The sequence below is a fragment of the Microtus pennsylvanicus genome, chromosome 2 (assembly GCF_037038515.1).
Source record: "Microtus pennsylvanicus isolate mMicPen1 chromosome 2, mMicPen1.hap1, whole genome shotgun sequence".
Taxonomy (NCBI): domain Eukaryota; kingdom Metazoa; phylum Chordata; class Mammalia; order Rodentia; family Cricetidae; genus Microtus; species Microtus pennsylvanicus.
This window is the reverse complement of record NC_134580.1, coordinates 61,597,922-61,617,232: the sequence shown is the minus strand read 5'-3', so window position 1 is coordinate 61,617,232 and position 19,311 is coordinate 61,597,922. Positions and strand designations below refer to the sequence as shown.

Sequence of the window (19,311 nt, the reverse complement as noted above, 5' to 3'; positions counted from 1 at the left end):
TTTTGGATGCTCTTTAGAAGGGTATGTGATAACCATGAATTGATTATTGCATGTGATGTTTTGGATGCTCTTTAGAAGGGTATGTGATAACCATGAATTGTTTATTGCATGTGATGTTTTGGATGCTCTTTAGAAGGGTATGTGATAACCATGAATTGATTATTGCATGTGATGTTTTGGATGCTCTTTAGAAGGGTATGTGATAACCATGAATTGTTTATTGCATGTGGTCGTTTTGGACTTTAGTTGACTGCAGAAAGGGAGGGCAACTAAGTCTTGACTTGCCCATCCTTTCTAGACCCCTGCACCTAGCAGGCATCTCTAGTACTTTCCTCCTCAGTAACTGGCCCATTATCTCATCTCCAAAGGCTCACCAGAATCTACGCTGGCCCCTCTGTCCATTCATTCTCCCCTGGTTTTTGAGTAACAGTTTCCTAGAGCAGATCCTGGTGGTGAAATGTAACTCAAAACCTTCTTCCCCCTCCCTCTATTTTTTCAGCAAAGCCTACACCTTTTCCTTTTGTCTTCTCCAGCCTACTCCACACCTCATCCCATGCTCATGTAGTTTCCTTTGCTCAGCAGGTCCCAGGGGCAGGGCTTGTTTTGATTTTCGAGAGCTCTCCAGGCCCATTCCAACCCAATCACCTCTGTTCCAGCCGCTCTTCAGGCATTGTCATGGTAAAACACCTGGGTATAAAATAGTTCTTTGCTGCCGAAATGAAGAAAACAGTCTCTGTTAGAGACGTTGAGACTTCTCTTTGGGAGCAGGTGCCTTTTGACATCATCATCGTCATCGTCGTCATCATTGTCACCATCATCATCACCATCAGTGAGATACTGAAGATTGAGCACAGCACCTCACAAAGACCCAATTGTTTTTATACCCAAATATCCAGGGGAGGAAGCAAAAGGTGTCAGAGGACCTGGCCTCGTTTGCCTGCTCACCCTCTGCCTGAGGTTGCAGAGCCTGTTATCCAGAGGGAAGATAAGCCTGGGCCTTGTCTGGAGGATCCAAGTCTCTTTTCTGCCTCACAGACTGGTCGGTGCCTACCACAGGGACCTCCACCAGAGACTGGACTCTCCCTAGCTTGACCCTAGTCTCTCCAAGAGGCTGTTTTATTGCTATTCAGTGAGCACTCATTGGTGTTCTCACTGGTTGATGGTCCTGGTGGTCTTTTGCTTTCTTGGGAACAAAATTCAGAAGATCAGGAAGTTGCAGACCTGGCAGGGGCGTTAGTGACATGCCCTGAAATCATGGGCCCTGCTTCCTACGCACCCAGTAAATAGGCACCGACTCTAACTTAACTTTCGGGGACAGCATTATCTCCCCAATTTTCTAGTACTGTTTATCCATTGCTTTGAGAACAAGTGGCTCAAAAACTTGGGTGGTTTTCTGTGAGCTGTCAGAGCTATCCAGAGCGAGATGGTATGATAGGATGGATGGGTAGGTGGATGACTGGGTCAGCAGGCGGGTGCATGGGAGGACCCATGATGGCTGACTGGTTGGGAATCTAGGAGGCGGACTGAAGACCGAAGAGGGACCCCTTCCCCTCTTCCCACCACCTGTCTGCTTCTCCTTAGCATGTTCTCTTGCGGAGCACTGAAGGAGGGACTTGCAGCAGGGCGGTGGGAGAGGAGAGGTTGGGGGGAGCTGGGGAAGGAGAGTGCAGAGGAGGAGGAGGGCCTTGGAGGCTGAGAGGAGGGGCGGCGGACGCCCGGGGAGCCTGGTGCTGGTAGCGGCTCTGGGGACCGATGTCGCTGCCGCTGCGGTCGCCTCCTCGCGGGCCGGAGCTGCGTCGCCCGGGCTGAGCCGCAGCCGCAAGCCGCAAGCCGAGCGGCCGCCGGGCTCGCCCGCAACACAGGAGGATGGGTTGCGGCGGGAGCCGGGCTGATGCCATCGAGCCCCGCTACTACGAGAGCTGGACCCGGGAGACCGAGTCCACCTGGCTCACCTACACCGATTCGGATGCTCTGCCCAGCGCCGCCGCCCCGGACAGCGGTCCCGAGGCGGGCGGCCTGAACGCGGGTGAGTGAGCCCCGCGCCCGCGAGGCCCGGCTGCCCGCAAGCAGCTAGAGCTGCAGGGGATCCCAGGGCAGCCAGGAATCCCGTGGCGTGCTTGCGGGTGGGGTGACAGAGGGACAGAATAGGACCTGCTGGCTGACCAGCTGCCAGAATGGAGCCCAGGGAGCCAGGTCAAGAACAGCTTCCCAGAGGACTGAGCTATCTACCACCTCTCTGCATCCTTTTGATCCAGCGCGTCTTGGCCTCACCAGCCAGTGCATATGCGTGGGAGGGCGGGATAGGAGGACAGCCCACTTCACCCGCAAACCTAACCCTCAGCTCACCCCGAGTTTCCCACCTGAGCCTGTGGGCCTTTACCCAGCCTTGGTCCAGCTTCCCTTCTGGCCATCTCTGTACTCAGTTGGGTAATTCTCCATGCCCTGGGTTATTCGGCCCTCACATCTTTGATGTATGGACAAGAATCTTGAGCAGAATGGTCGGGGTGGAGCCTTCCTGTCTCCTCCTCCATCCCCCCTTGTTGGGAATGAGCCCCATGGCTGGGCTTCAAAATCCTAACCTAGTTCAGGGCACCATTCATGCCTGCCCACCACCGATGTCGCTCTCCAGCTCACTTGCCAAGTAGTTATGTCATAGTGAAGGACTTCTCTCCTATCCCAAGATGCTTGAACGCTCTCTGTAAAGCAAGACATAAACGATCTGGACTATACAAACCCTCACCTAGGTCATTCCTCAGACAGCAGAAATCCCATGAGGGTGTGCAGATGCTGGGAGCAGTGAGACCCCATATCCTGAATTTCTTGTAAACAACTTGTTTTCCCCTGATCTGAGTGCCTACAGCTGCTGAGCATGAGACCTTCAGGAGTTCCTGATGGCAGGAGAGTGGTTTCTGGTGGGTTTGGTTGGGGAGTGTCTATCTCCATATAATCTGCCCCTGAACACAATAAAGGGGGCATTCTTGGGGCTTTCTGAACCAGCGTTTGGAGGCCCGTGTGTAGGTCTGTCTCTGCGTCTGCGTCTATGTATTATCAACCTCCAGCCCCCATTCCTGAAGCTCGCGAACTGGGTAATAGAGCACAGAGCGCAGACACGGGGGCACGGTGTGCGGCATACAGAGATGTTTCTGGTCTAGCCACGAGTCAGGATTTGAGTTTAAAGCAGACACTCACACACACATTGCCGAGGTAGATACTGTTGAGGTAGACGGACCTTTGACCCTAAATGTGTTGGTGACGTCACAAGGAGAAACCAATGAAACCTCACCTCTTGTTTCATAGATCAATATTTGGGTTTTTAAAGTTCTGTTGCCTGATCTCATTGCGTTGCGTTACTTTATAATCTTGGGAATCAACATTCCCTTTAGTCTCAGCAATTGCTCCTTTTATTTTCTTAAGGACACCAGATCTGGCTATATTGTCCAGACTGACCCTGAGCTCCTGGGCTCAAGCATTCTTCCTCCCCCAATGCCCGTCCTCCATAGTTGGGAGCCAGGCATGAGCCTCCCCGGCTTGCCTGGGGAAACCGCGGTCACACTGGATTCATCTTAAAACTGCTTGAGTCCCAGAGACCACAGTGGCTATTTGGTGGTGGTGCTGCTGCTGTATCCAGCAGGCTCCCAAAGGATGTTCTGGCTGAATTCGGTGTCAGAAGGAGAATGAGAAGAGCCTCTGAAGGTTCTGCAAATGTTAGTGGTGACAGCATTTCCCCAAGAAAGGGTCACCCTTCTCTGTAGAGTCCAAGGCCAGGGAAGCCCCGCCAGCAGACAATGGTCAGAAAGATTGGGCCTGGAAAAGAAGGAAGTGCAGCTTCAAGGAGCAACTGCTTGGCTGGTGCTCGCTCGGAGCACGCGTGTGTGCATGTGTGTTTGTTGTATGGGTACAAAAGTTGCTATGGGTTGACTGAATAAGCACATACGTGTTCCTCATATCTTTCCCAGCATTTGTTCATTATTTTCTGTTTATATATCATGAAATCTGGTTGCTGCAAGGCGTGGGACAGGCACACTCATAGACAGAACCTTTCCAAACAGGAACAGCCTTACGAGGTCCTGAAGACAGTGTCATTCAGAGAAGGGCCTCACTTCCAGTCCAGGGACAGTGTCCGAGATGGGCATCAGCACTTTGATTACCTAGCAGTGCCAATCAGGGTCGGAGTGGAGGGACACTTCTGAGGATCAAGAACGAACAAGGCACGCATGGACCTAAGTTCCTCCCCCCACCACGTGCTGTCTATTTACTTAGTAACTACTGTGCCTTGCACATTCTGTTAGTCTCTGGACTTAGCAAGCGCAGGGCTGAACAGTGTGGTGACTACATATATTAGTTTCCTATCTCCGCATGTGGAATTACACTGGAGCAGCTCAGAGCAGCCCACGTTGCTGACGTTGTCTCTGTGGTTGGAACAGGCCGTTCCTTGGCTGGATCTTTGCTTAGGGTCCCGAGACTTCAGACAAGGTAGCGTTAGGCTGTGCTCCTTTTTTATTGTTAATTGATATTTTTTCCCAGCCCAATCACGGTTTCCCCTCCTCCCAGTCCCCTTCCCATGGGCTCCTCCTTTCTCTTTGAAAAGGACAGGCCTCCCATGGATATCAGTCAACCATGGTATAGGAAACTTGCAGGGGGCTAGGCTTCTCCTCTTCTACTAAGGCTGGATGAGGAGGAAAGGGTCCCAAAAGTAGGTAACAGAGCCAGAGACAGCCCCTACAGCCACTGTTAGGAGTCCCCCAAGAGGACCAAGCTACACAACTGTAACATGTATACAGAGGGCCAAGGTCAGTCCCATGCAGGGTTCCTAGATGTGGGTTCAATCTCTGTGAGCCCTTATGAGCCCAGGTTAGTTGATTCTGTGGGTTTTCTTGTGGTGCTCTTGACCCCTTTGGCTCCTATAATCCTTTCTCCCCTCTTCTGCAGGCTTCCCCAGGCTCTTCCTAATGTTTGGCTCTGGGTCTCTGCATCTGTTTCCATCAGTTGCTGGGTGATGCCTCTGATGGCAAGTGAACTAGGCAGCGATCTTTGAGTACGGCAGAACACCAGTGGGAAACATTTCATTGACTTTTTCTCTTTTTATTGCCAGTCATGTTTGGTTCTATCCTGGGTCTCTAGGTTGTCCAGTCTCTGGGTCCTGGCCCTCCAGTCAGTGTCAGGGATGGGCTCCCTCTCACAGTATGGGTCTGAAGCTGGACCAGTTGTTGGTTTCTGGGCTGCTTTTGTCCTGGCTTATCTTGTAGGCAGGGCCAATTGTAGGCCAGAGGTTGTGTGAGCCTAACTTTTATGGGGTGCGCTGGTACTGGTGGGGACTGAAGGGGGGCTTGTTTGCTGTGGTTTCACAGCCTGGAAACAATCATCTTGGGTCAGCTTGGGTCGTCTGAGAAAGTTACTAATCTGCTGGGTTTCCTCCACCCTAGGCCAGGACTCCCCGTTCTTTTGCTCCTCCCAGCCCCCTAACCCCTCACCCATTTCATCTTTCGTGTCCCCATGTGTGAACCCTACCCCATGGCCTATGGTGCCTGTGCTGTGTAGGGAACCAGAATGCCAGTCTTTGTAACAATCCTTTTCTGACGGAGGTCAGATCAAAGAGCTGGATTTAAGGCAGTGCAGGTTGTAAAATAACCGAGACGCTTTTGCTCTAGGATGGAACTGGAGAGCACCCTAGAGGTCATCTGTCCAGGGCCAACCTTTGATCTAGGACAGAGCTGGAGAGAACCCTAGAGGTCATCTGTCCAGGCCCAATGGACTTTCTAGGCAGAGCTGGAGAGCACCCTAGAGGTCATCTGTCCAGGGCCAATAGACTTTCTAGGTGGAGCTGGAGAGCACCCTAGAGGTCATCTGTCCAGGCCCAATGGACTTTCAGATCAATTGTCCCCATCTGGAAACTCCCTCAACCGTGTACCTTCAGTTCCTCAGTTTTCCAGAAACCTCTCTTCCCGGGGTCCTGGTTCCTCTTCCTTAGTGTCCAATGGGTTCCACCTTTCTTTTGGTGACCTTACGCCCTCTCTGTCTTCCACGTTTAGGGGATATGTGACCCAAAGCTGGGCTCCATGAAGGTTCTCTCCGGAAGGCTGAGAACCAACTGATAAAGGTTTTCTCTGAATGAGCAGCACACGGTCCACCCTGCCCCTCAGTTGCCGCAGCTGCCCTGCATTTTCTTTTTCTCTCTTCCTCGTAGTTCTTGCAGCTGGACATCCCCCAACCTGAGTCAGCTTATGGAAGTTCTCCCGGGTGTCTTTCTGACCCTACAGCTTCTGTTAAGAAAGTCTCTCCCCCAACTTTAACTCTTCCATGGAAACTTCTGGCCCAGCCTAAAGATTCCATAGGCTCCCCACATCCTGATTCCACAACCCTGTCTGCTGAGTAGCTCCATTTCAGCACAGGGGCCTTAGACTCTCACTCAGCTCCCACCCACCTTCCAGACTGAGGGCGTGTCATCTGACAAGTGTTCTGCGGATTTGTGCAAGGGTTCCGCGTTTTCCTGTGGGTGGTGGGAGGCTTATTTTTATGCCAGTTCCACAACTGAGTTTCTTGCCCGCCCCCCATTCCTCTCACGTACAACCTACCCTGAGGTTCTATTTCCTGCTTTTGGAGGTTGTTTCCAGCAGCCAGCAGAATGCAATCAAGTTTTCAGATCCCGCTGTCAGGAGGTTGGGATCAAAGACCTAGCTGAAGCTGCAGCAGCTGGTGTGCCCTTCCTCGGCCAGTATTTCCAAACTTATTGCAGAAGGAGCTGGTCTGGCATGGATTGAGTCTCCTAAGCTCTGTCTGCTGGACTGGACTGGTTGTTTTGTTGTACTTCTGTTGTGGGAGGGGGGCTCTCCCAGGAGAGTCTGAGGTCGCCACAACCCGCCCAGTCAGCTGTCCATCCACTGATGCCCCCTAGTCCCTTTGCCATTTCATTGTCGGTCTCTCCTGAAAACTGCAAGTGTTGCCCATACATTTTTTTCTAATCTATTTAGTGAGTAAAACACCTCAAGTTTTTCTCAAGTAGTTCTTTATAGGTTTATATAATTGTGTTGGCATTGGAGCACCAGACAGAAATCTCAAGGTCCAAATCAGGAGCAGAAGGAGACGAAGCACGAGCAAGGAACTCAGGACAGCGAGGGGTGCACCCACACACTGAGACAATGGGGATGTTCTATCGGGAACTCACCAAGGCCAGCTGGCCTGGGTCTGAAAAAGCATGGGATAAACCCGGACTAGCTGAACATAGCGGACAATGAGGAAGAATGGGAACTCAAGAACAATCGCAGTGGGTTTTTGATCCTACTGCACGTACTGGCTTTGGGGGAGCCTAGGCAGTTTGGATGCTCACCTTATGAGACCTGGATAGAGGTGGGTGGTCCTTGGGCTTCCCACAGGTCAGGGAACCCTGATTGCTCTTTGAGCAGATGAGGGAGGGTGACTTGATCGGGGGAGGGGGAGGGAAATGCGAGGCGGTGGCGGGGAGGAGGCAGAAATCCTTAATAAATAAATAAATTACAAAAAATTTTAAAAAAATTAAAAAAAATCATGTTTCATTCAGCGAGGGTGACCCCCATGACAATTTGACAATTATGTGCATAAGAACATTATTTTTCTAGAATCTTCCATTGGTGTCTCAGAGAAGTCCCGTGCAACCTCTGGAGTGGAGCCAGGCTTTTACAACTTCTTTGATACAGTGTGTGTGTGTGTGTGTGTGTGTGTGTATCAAGTTCCCACTAAAAATAGACGCCAAAGAGAAAAAAAAAGTTTGGCATGACTTTGAAGGATGATTTTTTGTCTTAATTCTGGAAGTCAGAGAGGAAAGTTGGCAGCTTGACTGGAAGATGAGAGTGTACTGGACACTGTATGGTCAGGTGACCTTCAAAGTGGAGCCAACGCCTCACTCTGCACTCAGGACTGTGGAGGATGCAGCCAGCCCCTCACTCTGTGCCGAGGGCCTGTAAGGCAGAGGAGAGGAAAGCTCAGAGAGTTTGGATCCAGGTCTCTGCCTCCTGGGGTGGGATCAGGTTGCTTCCTCAGGATGATACTCAAGTCATTCCCACACCCATGGCCCACTTTTGAAGTGACTTAGCACGGACAACAGGAGCCAAATTTGAAATAAACTGCTCTGTGACTCACAAAAAAAATAATTGTGTTGGTATATAGATGGCACTTTGGAGAGCTGGGGCATGATTTCCCTAAATGAGCTGTAAGGCAGTGAAGATATTTAGTATTATCTTTAGCTACCATTTGCTGACGGCTTCTGAAGGGTCAGGCACTGTCCTTGACATTTAATGTAAATCACCACACTTAATGTGTACAAGGATGAAACAGGAACCATTGCTTCCTGTGTTTATAAGCCAGGGAAAGAGGCTTAGACTGTCACGAACAACTTCTCCATCCCAGAACTGGGATCTGGCTTTCTCTGATGGCAAACTCCACCGTGGTAGTTTGAAAGAAAATGGCCCTCAAAAGGAGTGGCACTATTAGGAGGTGTGGCCTTGTTGGAGGAAGTGTGTCACTGAAGGAGTAGGCTTTGAGCCAACTTCCTGCCGCCTTCTGGTCAAGATGTAGCCAGCACCATGGCTGCCTGTACACTGTCATGCTCCCTGTCATGATGGACTGAACCTCTGAAACTATAAGCCACCTCCTCAATTAAATGCTTTCTCATAAGAGTTGCCGTGGTCATGGTGTCTCTTCAAGCAATAAAAACCCAATTAAGACACCCCCACTCTTAAACGACCCCCAGTTAATGAGGATTGGTTTTAGGATCTTTGATTTTCCATTAGTGGAATGCAGGGTCTGCCTAATTTCTTGATGATCCCATCTGATGTCTGGCAGCACCTGTCCTCTGGCTTAGCCTCCTCCGTGTAGGATGCTTCTTCCACCTCTGCAGAGCACCTTCCTTGAAGACTCTTCCTACTTCCTGTCCCCACCTGATGAGCCCCAGCCCTGTGGGTTCACAAACAGATCTCTCAGTCCTGGGAGATTCAGTCTCCCCCTATGGCTCTTCCAGGTCAACACCGTAATCTTCTCACCTCTTGGGGCTTGACTTCATTCTCTAAATGTGCTGCTCACTCCATCCAAGACTTTCCTTGACATGGGGCACCTTGGGTTAGAGTTAGGCTATTGATGTTTGCTTAGCTGCATAGGACAGCACAAGGGACATCCTGAAGTGGCCCCTGAGTGCCCCTCTCCTGGCACAGCAAAGCATCAGGTGAGAGTTTGTTTGTCTGCTCTTGTTGGCATATCCCCTTGATGACTCACAAACACTCATGATTGCTTAAAACACTTAGATCTTCCTTTGTAATTAAACTGAAGTTCTGTGACATCAGGAATATTGTGCTTTCTCTGCTGTAGACCCAGCACTTGGGACTGTAATTGAATATAGATGGCACCCAATAAAAATCGAATGGGCGACTCCGTCCCAACCCTGTGGATCCGCATTAACACTCCATGCTAAGTAACCCTATTTTGGATGTTTGCATTTATTCTAAAAATTCATCTTAGTGGTTCCCAAATTACTTTTTAAAAAAAGTTTATTGGCTTTTATTCACTTTGATAATGCTGTGAAGAGAACCTTCTAGGTCTTCTTCTCTCATGTTCACAGACTGAAGATGGAAGAACGTTTGTTGCTCTGTTTGTTCAGTAGTCATTTAGTGTAGAGATGAGTAGGTCATGCTTCTTTGTTTCAAGAAGTGAATCATAAACCAGAGACCAACACAGAAACACCAACCAGGTCAGCGTGGGCTGGGCTGCAGGAGAAGGGCCGAGCGATTCCTTCAGCCTGGGGAATTGCTGTGTACACGGACCACAGAAGATCCAATGAAGCACATGTCCGCATCGTTCCTTCTGAGAGGGAAAAGTGGAGGAAGGTGGCCTGACTCCCCCGAGAGGTGTTCCGAGAGGGACAGTCCTGGGGAGGACCTCTAACCTAGGTCTTTCTGTGCATGAACCCCCACTCCAGTCCCACTCTTTAGACATCTGTCACGACTGGTGCTTCTGTCTTAAGACAGTGATTGACTCATGTCTGCCACCTTCAGGGGTGCTGGCTAGGGTAGGCAAGGAATGCCTGGCTGAACCACGGTGGTGAGGGAGCCCTCTGGATGAATAAACTAGGAAGTCTGTGTATTCCCTTCCCCTCTACACACCCGAGAAGATGTTCCCTCTCCTCATCAGTTCCAGCAACTCAGCTTTTTTGGTTCTTGCCTACGCTTGGTTCTATGGTGAGAAAATATTTCTTTCTGCTAAATGCATAGCTTTTATTTTTCTTATTATTGTTGTGTGAGTGACAGTGTGCATGATGTGTATGGGCATGCATGCCACAGTACCCTGTGGAGGGTGTGTATGGGCACGCGTGCCACAGTACCCTGAGGAGGGTGTGTATGGGCACGCGTGCCACAGTACCCTGAGGAGGGTGTGTATGGGCATGCGTGCCACAGTACCCTGAGGAGGGTGTGTATGGGCACACATGCCAGAGTACCCTGAGGGTGGTGTGTATGGGCACGCGTGCCACAGTACCCTGCGGAGGGTGTGTATGGGCACGCGTGCCACAGTACCCTGAGGAGGGTGTGTATGGGCACGCGTGCCACAGTACCCTGAGGATGGTGTGTATGGGCATGCGTGCCACAGTACCCTGAGGAGGGTGTGTATGGGCACGTGTGCCACAGTACCCTGAGGGTGGTGTGTATGGGCACGCGTGCCACAGTACCCTGAGGATGGTGTGTATGGGCATGCGTGCCACAGTACCCTGAGGGTGGTGTGGATGGGCACGCGTGCCACAGTACCCTGAGGATGGTGTGTATGGGCATGCGTGCCACAGTACCCTGAGGGTGGTGTGTATGGGCATGCGTGCCACAGTACCCTGAGGGTGGTGTGTATGGACACACATGCCAGAGTACCCTGAGGGTGGTGTGTATGGACACACATGCCACAGTACCCTGAGGAGGGTGTGTATGGGCACACATGCCACAGTACCCTGAGGGTGGTGTGTATGGGCATGCGTGCCACAGTACCCTGAGGGTGGTGTGTATGGGCACACATGCCAGAGTACCCTGAGGGTGGTGTGTATGGGCACACGTGCTGCAGTACCCTGAGGGTGGTGTGTATGGGCACACATGCCACAGTACCCTGAGGAGGGTGTGTATGGGCACACATGCCACAGTACCCTGAGGAGGGTGTGTATGGGCATGCGTGCCATAGTACCCTGAGGAGGGTGTGTATGGGCACACATGCCAGAGTACCCTGAGGGTGGTGTGTATGGGCACGCGTGCCACAGTACCCTGAGGAGGGTGTGTATGGGCACACATGCCACAGTACCCTGAGGAGGGTGTGTATGGGCATGCGTGCCATAGTACCCTGAGGAGGGTGTGTATGGGCACACATGCCAGAGTACCCTGAGGGTGGTGTGTATGGGCACGCGTGCCACAGTACCCTGAGGAGGGTGTGTATGGGCACACATGCCACAGTACCCTGAGGATGGTGTGTATGGGCACACGTGCTGCAGTACCCTGAGGGTGGTGTGTATGGGCACACATGCCACAGTACCCTGAGGAGGGTGTGTATGGGCATGCGTGCCATAGTACCCTGAGGAGGGTGTGTATGGGCACACATGCCACAGTACCCTGAGGAGGGTGTGTATGGGCACGCGTGCCATAGTACCCTGAGGGTGGTGTGTATGGGCACGCGTGCCACAGTACCCTGAGGAGGGTGTGTATGGGCACGCGTGCCACAGTACCCTGAGGGTGGTGTGTATGGGCACGCGTGCCACAGTACCCTGAGGGTGGTGTGTATGGACACACATGCCACAGTACCCTGAGGATGGTGTGTATGGGCATGCGTGCCACAGTACCCTGAGGTGGGTGTGTATGGGCATGCGTGCCATAGTACCCTGAGGGTGGTGTGTATGGACACACATGCCAGAGTACCCTGAGGGTGGTGTGTATGGGCACACGTGCTGCAGTACCCTGAGGGTGGTGTGTATGGGCACACGTGCTGCAGTACCCTGCAAATGTCAGATCTTTCTGTCCCCCTTTCCGTGAGCTCCCAGGGTTGATCTAGCCTAAGATCATGGCAAGTGCCTGACCCACTGAACCATCTCTCCAGGCAAACCTTTCGGTTATAAGGGATTTGTTTATTTTGTAAATGTTCCTACAGGAAACAGGTGATAACAAACCCCAAGCAATTTATACATTTCTAGGAAGCCCCAAATTCCCCTCATTATCGTTCCTGCTGGGACAGTCCAGTGTCAGCATGGCTACAAGGCACTGTCCTGCTCTCCAGAGTTCTCAATAGGCAGCCTGATGGGGGAGGGACCTCTACTAGATAAAGATGGCGATCTTTCAAAATGGCTGGCTTCTTACTCATCCTCCAGAGACAAAACCCTGGTAGCTTAAGATAATGGCTTGGCAGGTTCTCCCCTTCCCACCCCGCCAGTGGGGTTCTCCTGTAGTGGGCGCTACTGACCTTTAGTTACACCATCTCATGAAAGTATTCTAAGGAGTACTTCAGTATAAAATTACCTTGGGTAAACTGGTCTCTGGATTGGCCATACATTTCTGTACAGTGTGACTCTGAGCACTGTTAACTGCCTGACCACTGAACTGTGCTATCTTCCTGCTTCTGGAAACAGTGCTTGCTGCAGACAGGCAGAGCTGCCTTTCTCTAGAGGTCACAGCTGCGGGTTTTGCCCCTAAAAACTCAACCACCTGGGGCCTGAGGCTGCTTCCTGCCAATCTGCTTGGGATAGGGCCTGCTGGAGATTTGTAAAGACTCCACCTGACATTTAGGTCTCTTGGGCGGTTTTGTCTTCAGGAACCCCATAATACCCCTGCCTGTGAACCTGTCCATCAAGTTCAAGGCCAGACCAGAACATGTCCACCTAAATTTTGTGGACCTGTGAAAGCCTTTGTCATTATTTAAAATGACCAACCCTATATTGGGGGAGGAAGATTTTCCCCAAAAGCCCTAAAACAAACAAACAAAACCCCCCAGCCGTCAAGGAGACAGGGCTTCAGCTTCCTGAGGCCGCCTTTGCAAAGCCTAGGGTTTTTTCTCTGAGTGCCTTGCTCGTGTGTTTCCTCACCCTAAAAGCCTTTCTTTACAGGCCGATCCTGTTTGCTGTGTCTGAGGTTTCCCTTGCTGCCATGCACCTTCGAGTTCTTTGACTGGCAGAGAAAACAAACCTGAGCTAGACCGCTAGACATTGCCAGTTGAACACTAAAGTCATATAATTCCGACTTGACCTGCTGTATGTTTGAAGTGACTCCATTGTTGCCTCCTGACTTTGCAGGACCTGGGAAGGACAGGAAGGCTTTCTCTCAACCATCAAGGTGCTTTGCCTGGCTTCTGAGATCTTTCTCAAGCTTGGATGTCCTCAGGAGCCTCCGTCAGGATCCTTACTCTATTATCCGAGCCCTCATTAGTAAACTTGGTTGTTCTTGGCTGAATCTGCCTGGTGCCTTTCATGTGTGGCAGAGCCTCTTGTCTCCAGAGCTGAGACAACCACTTCTGATGTCTGAGCGGTTTGTGGTACTGTGTTATAGCAGAATTAGTAGACACCTACTGCTGTGTGAACACAGACCCTGGACGCTGGGAACGGCTAGAGGATTTCCAGTGTTTTCCCGTCTGCTTCCTCCCAAGATCGTGTCTGTTTCTCTGCCGTTCAGATCTGAGTAGCTGTTTTCTGGGGGAAGAAACTGAGGTTAGATGAGGACGACCGAGCAAGGTCACACAGCCGGAAAGCTGAACAGCCTGACGGGAACTCAGCTCTCTTTTTTATAAACCCTGGGCAGTATCTACACTACCGTGACTTCTCAGCAGGGATTCCAAGCCCTCCTCTCCCCCATCTGCTTGATGTTTTGTTTTTTTATATTATGAACCCTTTTGCACCAGCGTTTACATGACTAAGGGCTGGGCTCCTGTAGCCCAGCGGCACTGAGCGTGCCCCTCCCCGTGCTCTGGTGGCCCGTGTGTATCCATCTCTACAGAGCAGCGCTGCAGAGGGTGCTTCAGGAACTGTCAGTCCCATTCAAGACGAACGTCTCTGGGAATAATAATAGTTATCTGATTTCAGATGAAACTTTTATTCTTGATAAAAACTGAGAAAGTGGGGGCTGGGGAGATGGCTTTGGATGGTGAGAGTGGAGCGCAGTGCAGCTCTCCCGGGGTCCCATTTTGACTCCCAGCACCAACGTCAGGCTGCTCACAAACTTTAACTCCAGCTGCAGAGGGACCGAACATCTCTGGTCCTTAAAGGCATCTGCACTCATGTGTGGCGAGTCATGAACACACAGAGAGAGACAGAAAGACTCACATACACACACCTCCCAGCGCGTGCGCACACACACACACGCACATGCACACACAGAGACAGAAAGATTCACATACACTCACCCCACAGACACACGCAGACATACATAGACACACACAGACACATAGAGACTCATACACTCACCCTACACCACACAGACACACACAAACATACACAGATGCACACGGACACACACAGACACATGAACATACACAGACGCACATGGACATACACAGATGCACACAGACACAGATGCACCCGGACGCACACAGATGCACACGGACACACACAGATGAACACAGACGCAGACAGACGCACATGGACACACACAGATGTACACAGACACACACAGACGCACGTGGACACACACAGATGTACATGGACACACACAGACATACCCAGACACACACACTTTGAAGTGTGTGGAACTGTTGGGAATGAGGGTCTAGCTGACGGCAGGAATCAAGGGAACAAAACCCTGATGAGTGAAAGGACTTCCTTCTTTTTCTTTCAATATGAAGCCAAGGTAGTTGAGGGCAGGAAAATCACATGCAGGGCAAATATACCTGTGACGAAAACATCCTGTGTAGGTGGCCACTCCATGCTTTGCAGTGGGGACATGCTGTCTTACATTTTTCCCCCAGCTGTAACTGGGAGTTACAGTCTATGATATGGAACCGCTATGACTCTGTTCTTGTTAGCGTGATCACTGCTGTGATGAACACCCCACACAGCAGCCTGGGGAGGAAAGGGTTATTTGGCTGACTTTTCCACATCACTGCTCATCACTGAAGGACCTCAGGGCAGGAACCTGGAGGCAGGAGCTGATGCAGAGGCCATGAAAAAGTGCGCCTCATGGCTTACTCAGTCTGCTTTTTTATAGAATCCAGGACCACCATCCCAGGTAAAGCTCCACTCACGATAGGCTGTGTAGGAGGCTTTCTTGGACCGCCAGCCCCCAAATCATGACATGGAGACTTATTAATTATGAATGCGCCGCCTTAGTTTAGGCTCCAATAAAATTTACAACTCTTACAACTTAATTTAACCTTTTCCTCTTCATCTACGTTTTGTCTCAGGACCTTTTCCTTTCCTTCATTCTACACACCTTACTTTCCTGCTGCTTCTGTGTTTGGTTGGCTGGCGGTTGCCTGCCGCCTGGTGGGCATCTCCCTTCTTTTTTCCACTGCTAGCTTCCCTACAGCCTGATATTATGAAGGCATTTTCTTAATTGAGGTTCCCTCCTCTTGGATGACTTTAGCTTGTGCCAAGTTGACATAAAACTGTCCAGCGCAGCCTCTGTGTGGGAGTGGGGTGTAGTTGGAGACACCAGCTCCATGTCTGAGTCTTAAATGTCCACAAGGTCAGGCAGGTTGGCCATTCTCTAGTCTGTCGTATAGAACTCCATCCATTCCTAACTCCGCTGGGTTCCACAGGGCAGGTGTGGAATGCCACGTCTGCTCGTGAGGGTATTTGTGTAAGAAGCAAAGCCGGAAGCCACATTTTCTGTACAAATGGTGCAAAGTCCCCCAGACTCCGGACCTAGTTGGCCCTCCTTTCACGGTGATGCTGCACTGTTTGGTTTTTCTTAATGTCCGCTTCAGTAGTTAAACTCAGCTGAGTCAGTGCTTCTAGCCAGATGCCTGTGTCTGCGACCCAACCAAGAACTTACTGATCTCCAAACCACTGCCCTGTGCTTGGATGCAGCCACACTCAGGGGGACCACACAGACAGATGAAGCTTTTCTGTTTCAGCATCCCTCACTTCCTCCCTTTGCTACCAAGTCAGCACCTCCTGTGTGCCGTGACCCTGAGCCCCCCAGCTCTCCTCCATCCAGCCCCTCCCTTGCTGCTTTGCTGGAAGACAGCACAGTTACATGGTTAATGAATCTGAATTTTACTACGGGTGTTAGTTGTGTGACATTAGCTGTGTGTCATTGAGCCTTACACTCACCCATCCCGGGCTTCCGTTCTTCTCTGATGTGATGGAAGTCCCTGAAGAATTAACACAGTCGTGAGGATACTCGGAGTCTCAGCACAGTCCCCCACCCAGGACCTCTTCACTTCACCTTCTCAAACCTGTTTGTGTCTATCATGATGAGTCTTACTTTTGCTACTCTGAGTCTCCAGGACTCTTATTATGAAGTGAGGGTCTTTGTTCCCCACACCTATCATGCGATCTTTTTGCTATGTCAGAGTTTTAAAAACATTATAGTTTTAAGGACATTTAATCTTCCAGTCTGCTAAGTTCACAGGCGAGGATATTCCTTGTTGTAACAAAACATGGGAGGACCCATGTCTATTTGTGTGACAGTCTCCTCTGCACCCCATCATCACCATTGCCCATGTGACCTCTGCAAAACCTGCTCCCACTGTGACCCTTGACATTTGTTTTCACGTCGTAGGGAGAGCAATATTTTCCTCTCTCCTTCCTCCTGCCTTCCTCTCTCTCTTTGAGAACAGGTCCACTGCGTAGATAGAGGGAACAACCTTTTAAATGCTTTCCAAGCCCTACTATTCTTGGTCAGTATTTTCTAATAGCTTCCTTCTCTCCCTTTCTTGTGTTTTTAAATTTTGAGCATGAGTGTTTCGCCCACATGTCTGTACACACATGCATGCAGTGTCTGGAGGGGGGCAGAAGATCCCCCTGAAACCCATGGCTGTGAGCCTCCATATGGTTGCTGGGAATTGAACCCAGGTCCTTTGGAAGAGCAGCCAGTGTTCTTAACCACTGAGCCATCTCCCTAGCCCTCCCCCTTTTCCTCCTCTGTGTAGAATAAGAATCCATTGCCTGACTCATTCTCTGCTGCATCTCCAGTACTGTTTATCCGGTTCTCATTCAGAGTGGCCCAGCTTGATCTGTTCTTTGTTCTTTGAGTACAGGGAACCTTTTCCTCTTACCAGGCTTTGATACTGGTTAGAACGGGCTTCCTCTGAGCACATCACAGCCCTCTGAGTGTTTAACCCCACCCTTTTCTTTCTTCAGCTCTGACTTCAGATGTCACTTCCTCAGGGAAGCCAGCTCTCCCCAGTGACTGTCTAGCTAGTTACTTTCTTCTTAACACTAGTCTTTGTCTCTGTTTCCTGCTCCCACGAGGCCATGGACCTCACTGACTCACACGCATAGTGCTCAGCAGAGTGGATATTTACTGAACGAAGGGGACCCCTGTCAGTCTTTGTACCATCTAGACATTGTGTCTGGTTGCATGAGCAGAAGGCAGTTTAGTAAGTCAGGGTCTATAGTGCAAGTCTGGAGGTGAGCACTAGCAACTGTTCTAGGACCTGGGTTCATTTGAACGCCCTGCTCTGCCATCCTTGGTGCTGGATCTCATCTCATAACTGCGAGATGCCACCTTATCTATTTTCTTAAAAAAATATTGTATATGTACGTGTGGGGGTCTTTGTGCGGGTGTGTGCGCATGAGTGCAGCCAGCTTCAGAGGCCACAGACAAAGGCTCAAGGTGGAGTTAGAGACACAGGGCATCGTGAGCCACCCGGCATGGGTATTGGGCACCAAACTTTTGTCCTCTGCCAGAGCAGTAACCGTTCTTCACCACTGAGCCACCTCCCTAGTTGGCTCAGTCTTGTTTCCATGGGAAGTAAGGGGAGAGCAGGAAGGAGCACTCCTCCTGAGTGTCCCGTTAGGTGGAAGACAACATCTTTGCTCAGGTTGCGGTGGCAGAATCGCATCGGGTACTCCTAGGAGGAGAAGGGTGGGAAACCAATGCTTGCAGCCGAGAACGTGTTATCCGCAAAGTTGCATGGCTCCTCTGGCAAAGGAGAAAGGAAGAAGGTGGCTAGCAAGACGGCTCCAGTTCTCAGCCTAAGGGGATGGTTGGAGAGCAGGTGCAAGTAGCAAGGGCAAGAGACAAAAGGAAGAATTGGCAAGAGGGAGACACAGGCCATCCCCAGGAACTAAGGTGACGTGGCTGTTAGGATCAATATTTTGCTGTAATAACATTTTAAACTATTCTAATGTGTCAAGGAGTACATAAGACGAACATTTGTTAAAAGGATACACGGCCACATGGAAGACACCGCTTAGATGGTAGCGTGCTTTTCTGGCATTAACAATATCCTGGGTTTGAACCCAAGCGCCTCATAAAACCACATGTGGTGACATACCTGTAGCCCCAACATGGAGGGAAAGATAGGAAGGTCGGAAGTTCAGGATTATCTTCTTCTACACAGCAAGCGTGAGTCTGAGCTACAAGTGTTAATATTGAAATACATAACTTTTATTTTGTGGTTTCAGGATTTAAAATCCAGGGCCTTTTACATACTAGGCAAGTCATGTACCATTGGGCTAACTCCCCACCCCTGAAAATAATTTAAAAATAAGACAGTGCTATTTTAACCTTAAATCTTGTAGAATGGTCCTCTGCCATGGGATTCTCTGCTGTTTCCTTCTGCCTCCCTTTCCTGCCTCCAAAGTGCTGGGATTAACAGTGAGCACTCCCATTCCAACGCCATGCCTGGCTTGTGGAGGTTTCTTGTGGAGGGCGATGTTTGTGCTTAACCTGGGGGCTTCTTCCGGGAAGCTTCAGACAGCCAGTTTGCTAACTAACAGCTGACTGCATTCCCTGCGGAAGTTCCAAACAAATAAATAAATAATGAGAATTCTGTGCTTGTGGGCTTTAGCACAGGAGGAAACCAGAGGGTTGTAGAAAATAGCAGGGCTGTTGGGAAAACTGGTTGCCATAACGACAGGGCATGGCACTGGTTACAAAGACGCTGCGATGGCCTATGCACACTTCCTAAGAGGAGGGATGCAGGCTTCAGAACCTCAGTAAACAACAGGCTTGTCTGAAACCAAGGCCCCCCGTTTAATTATTTTCTCTAAGAACTGCCTTCCAGACAGTCGGGGTGTTGCAGGAGGCTCAGGCTCGTTGGGGGGTTGATAAGGGACAAGCGTGCGCGCACACGTGAATGCAGTCATTGTTTCACGAGCATTGTTTGCATTCATTGAATACCTCTCCAGGGCCAAGCGTCCCACAGTTATTATCTAACCCAGTTATCTCCGTCTCA

General features: G+C 50.5%; 1 protein-coding gene across 2 annotated transcripts in view; it reads left to right on the top strand.

Moving 5' to 3' along the window:
• Positions 1-1,476: 1,476 nt before the first annotated feature.
• Baalc (BAALC binder of MAP3K1 and KLF4) overlaps positions 1,477-19,311 on the top strand; it is a 52,712-nt gene continuing 34,877 nt past the window's right edge. Inside the window, exon 1 of one of the 2 annotated variants that reach the window (XM_075961147.1) lies at positions 1,477-2,026. In XM_075961147.1, the coding sequence (XP_075817262.1) occupies positions 1,867-2,026 (160 nt within the window). In that variant the 5' untranslated portion in view covers positions 1,477-1,866. The remainder of the gene's footprint in view (positions 2,027-19,311) is intronic. The other variant, XM_075961148.1, reaches the window with a different exon arrangement.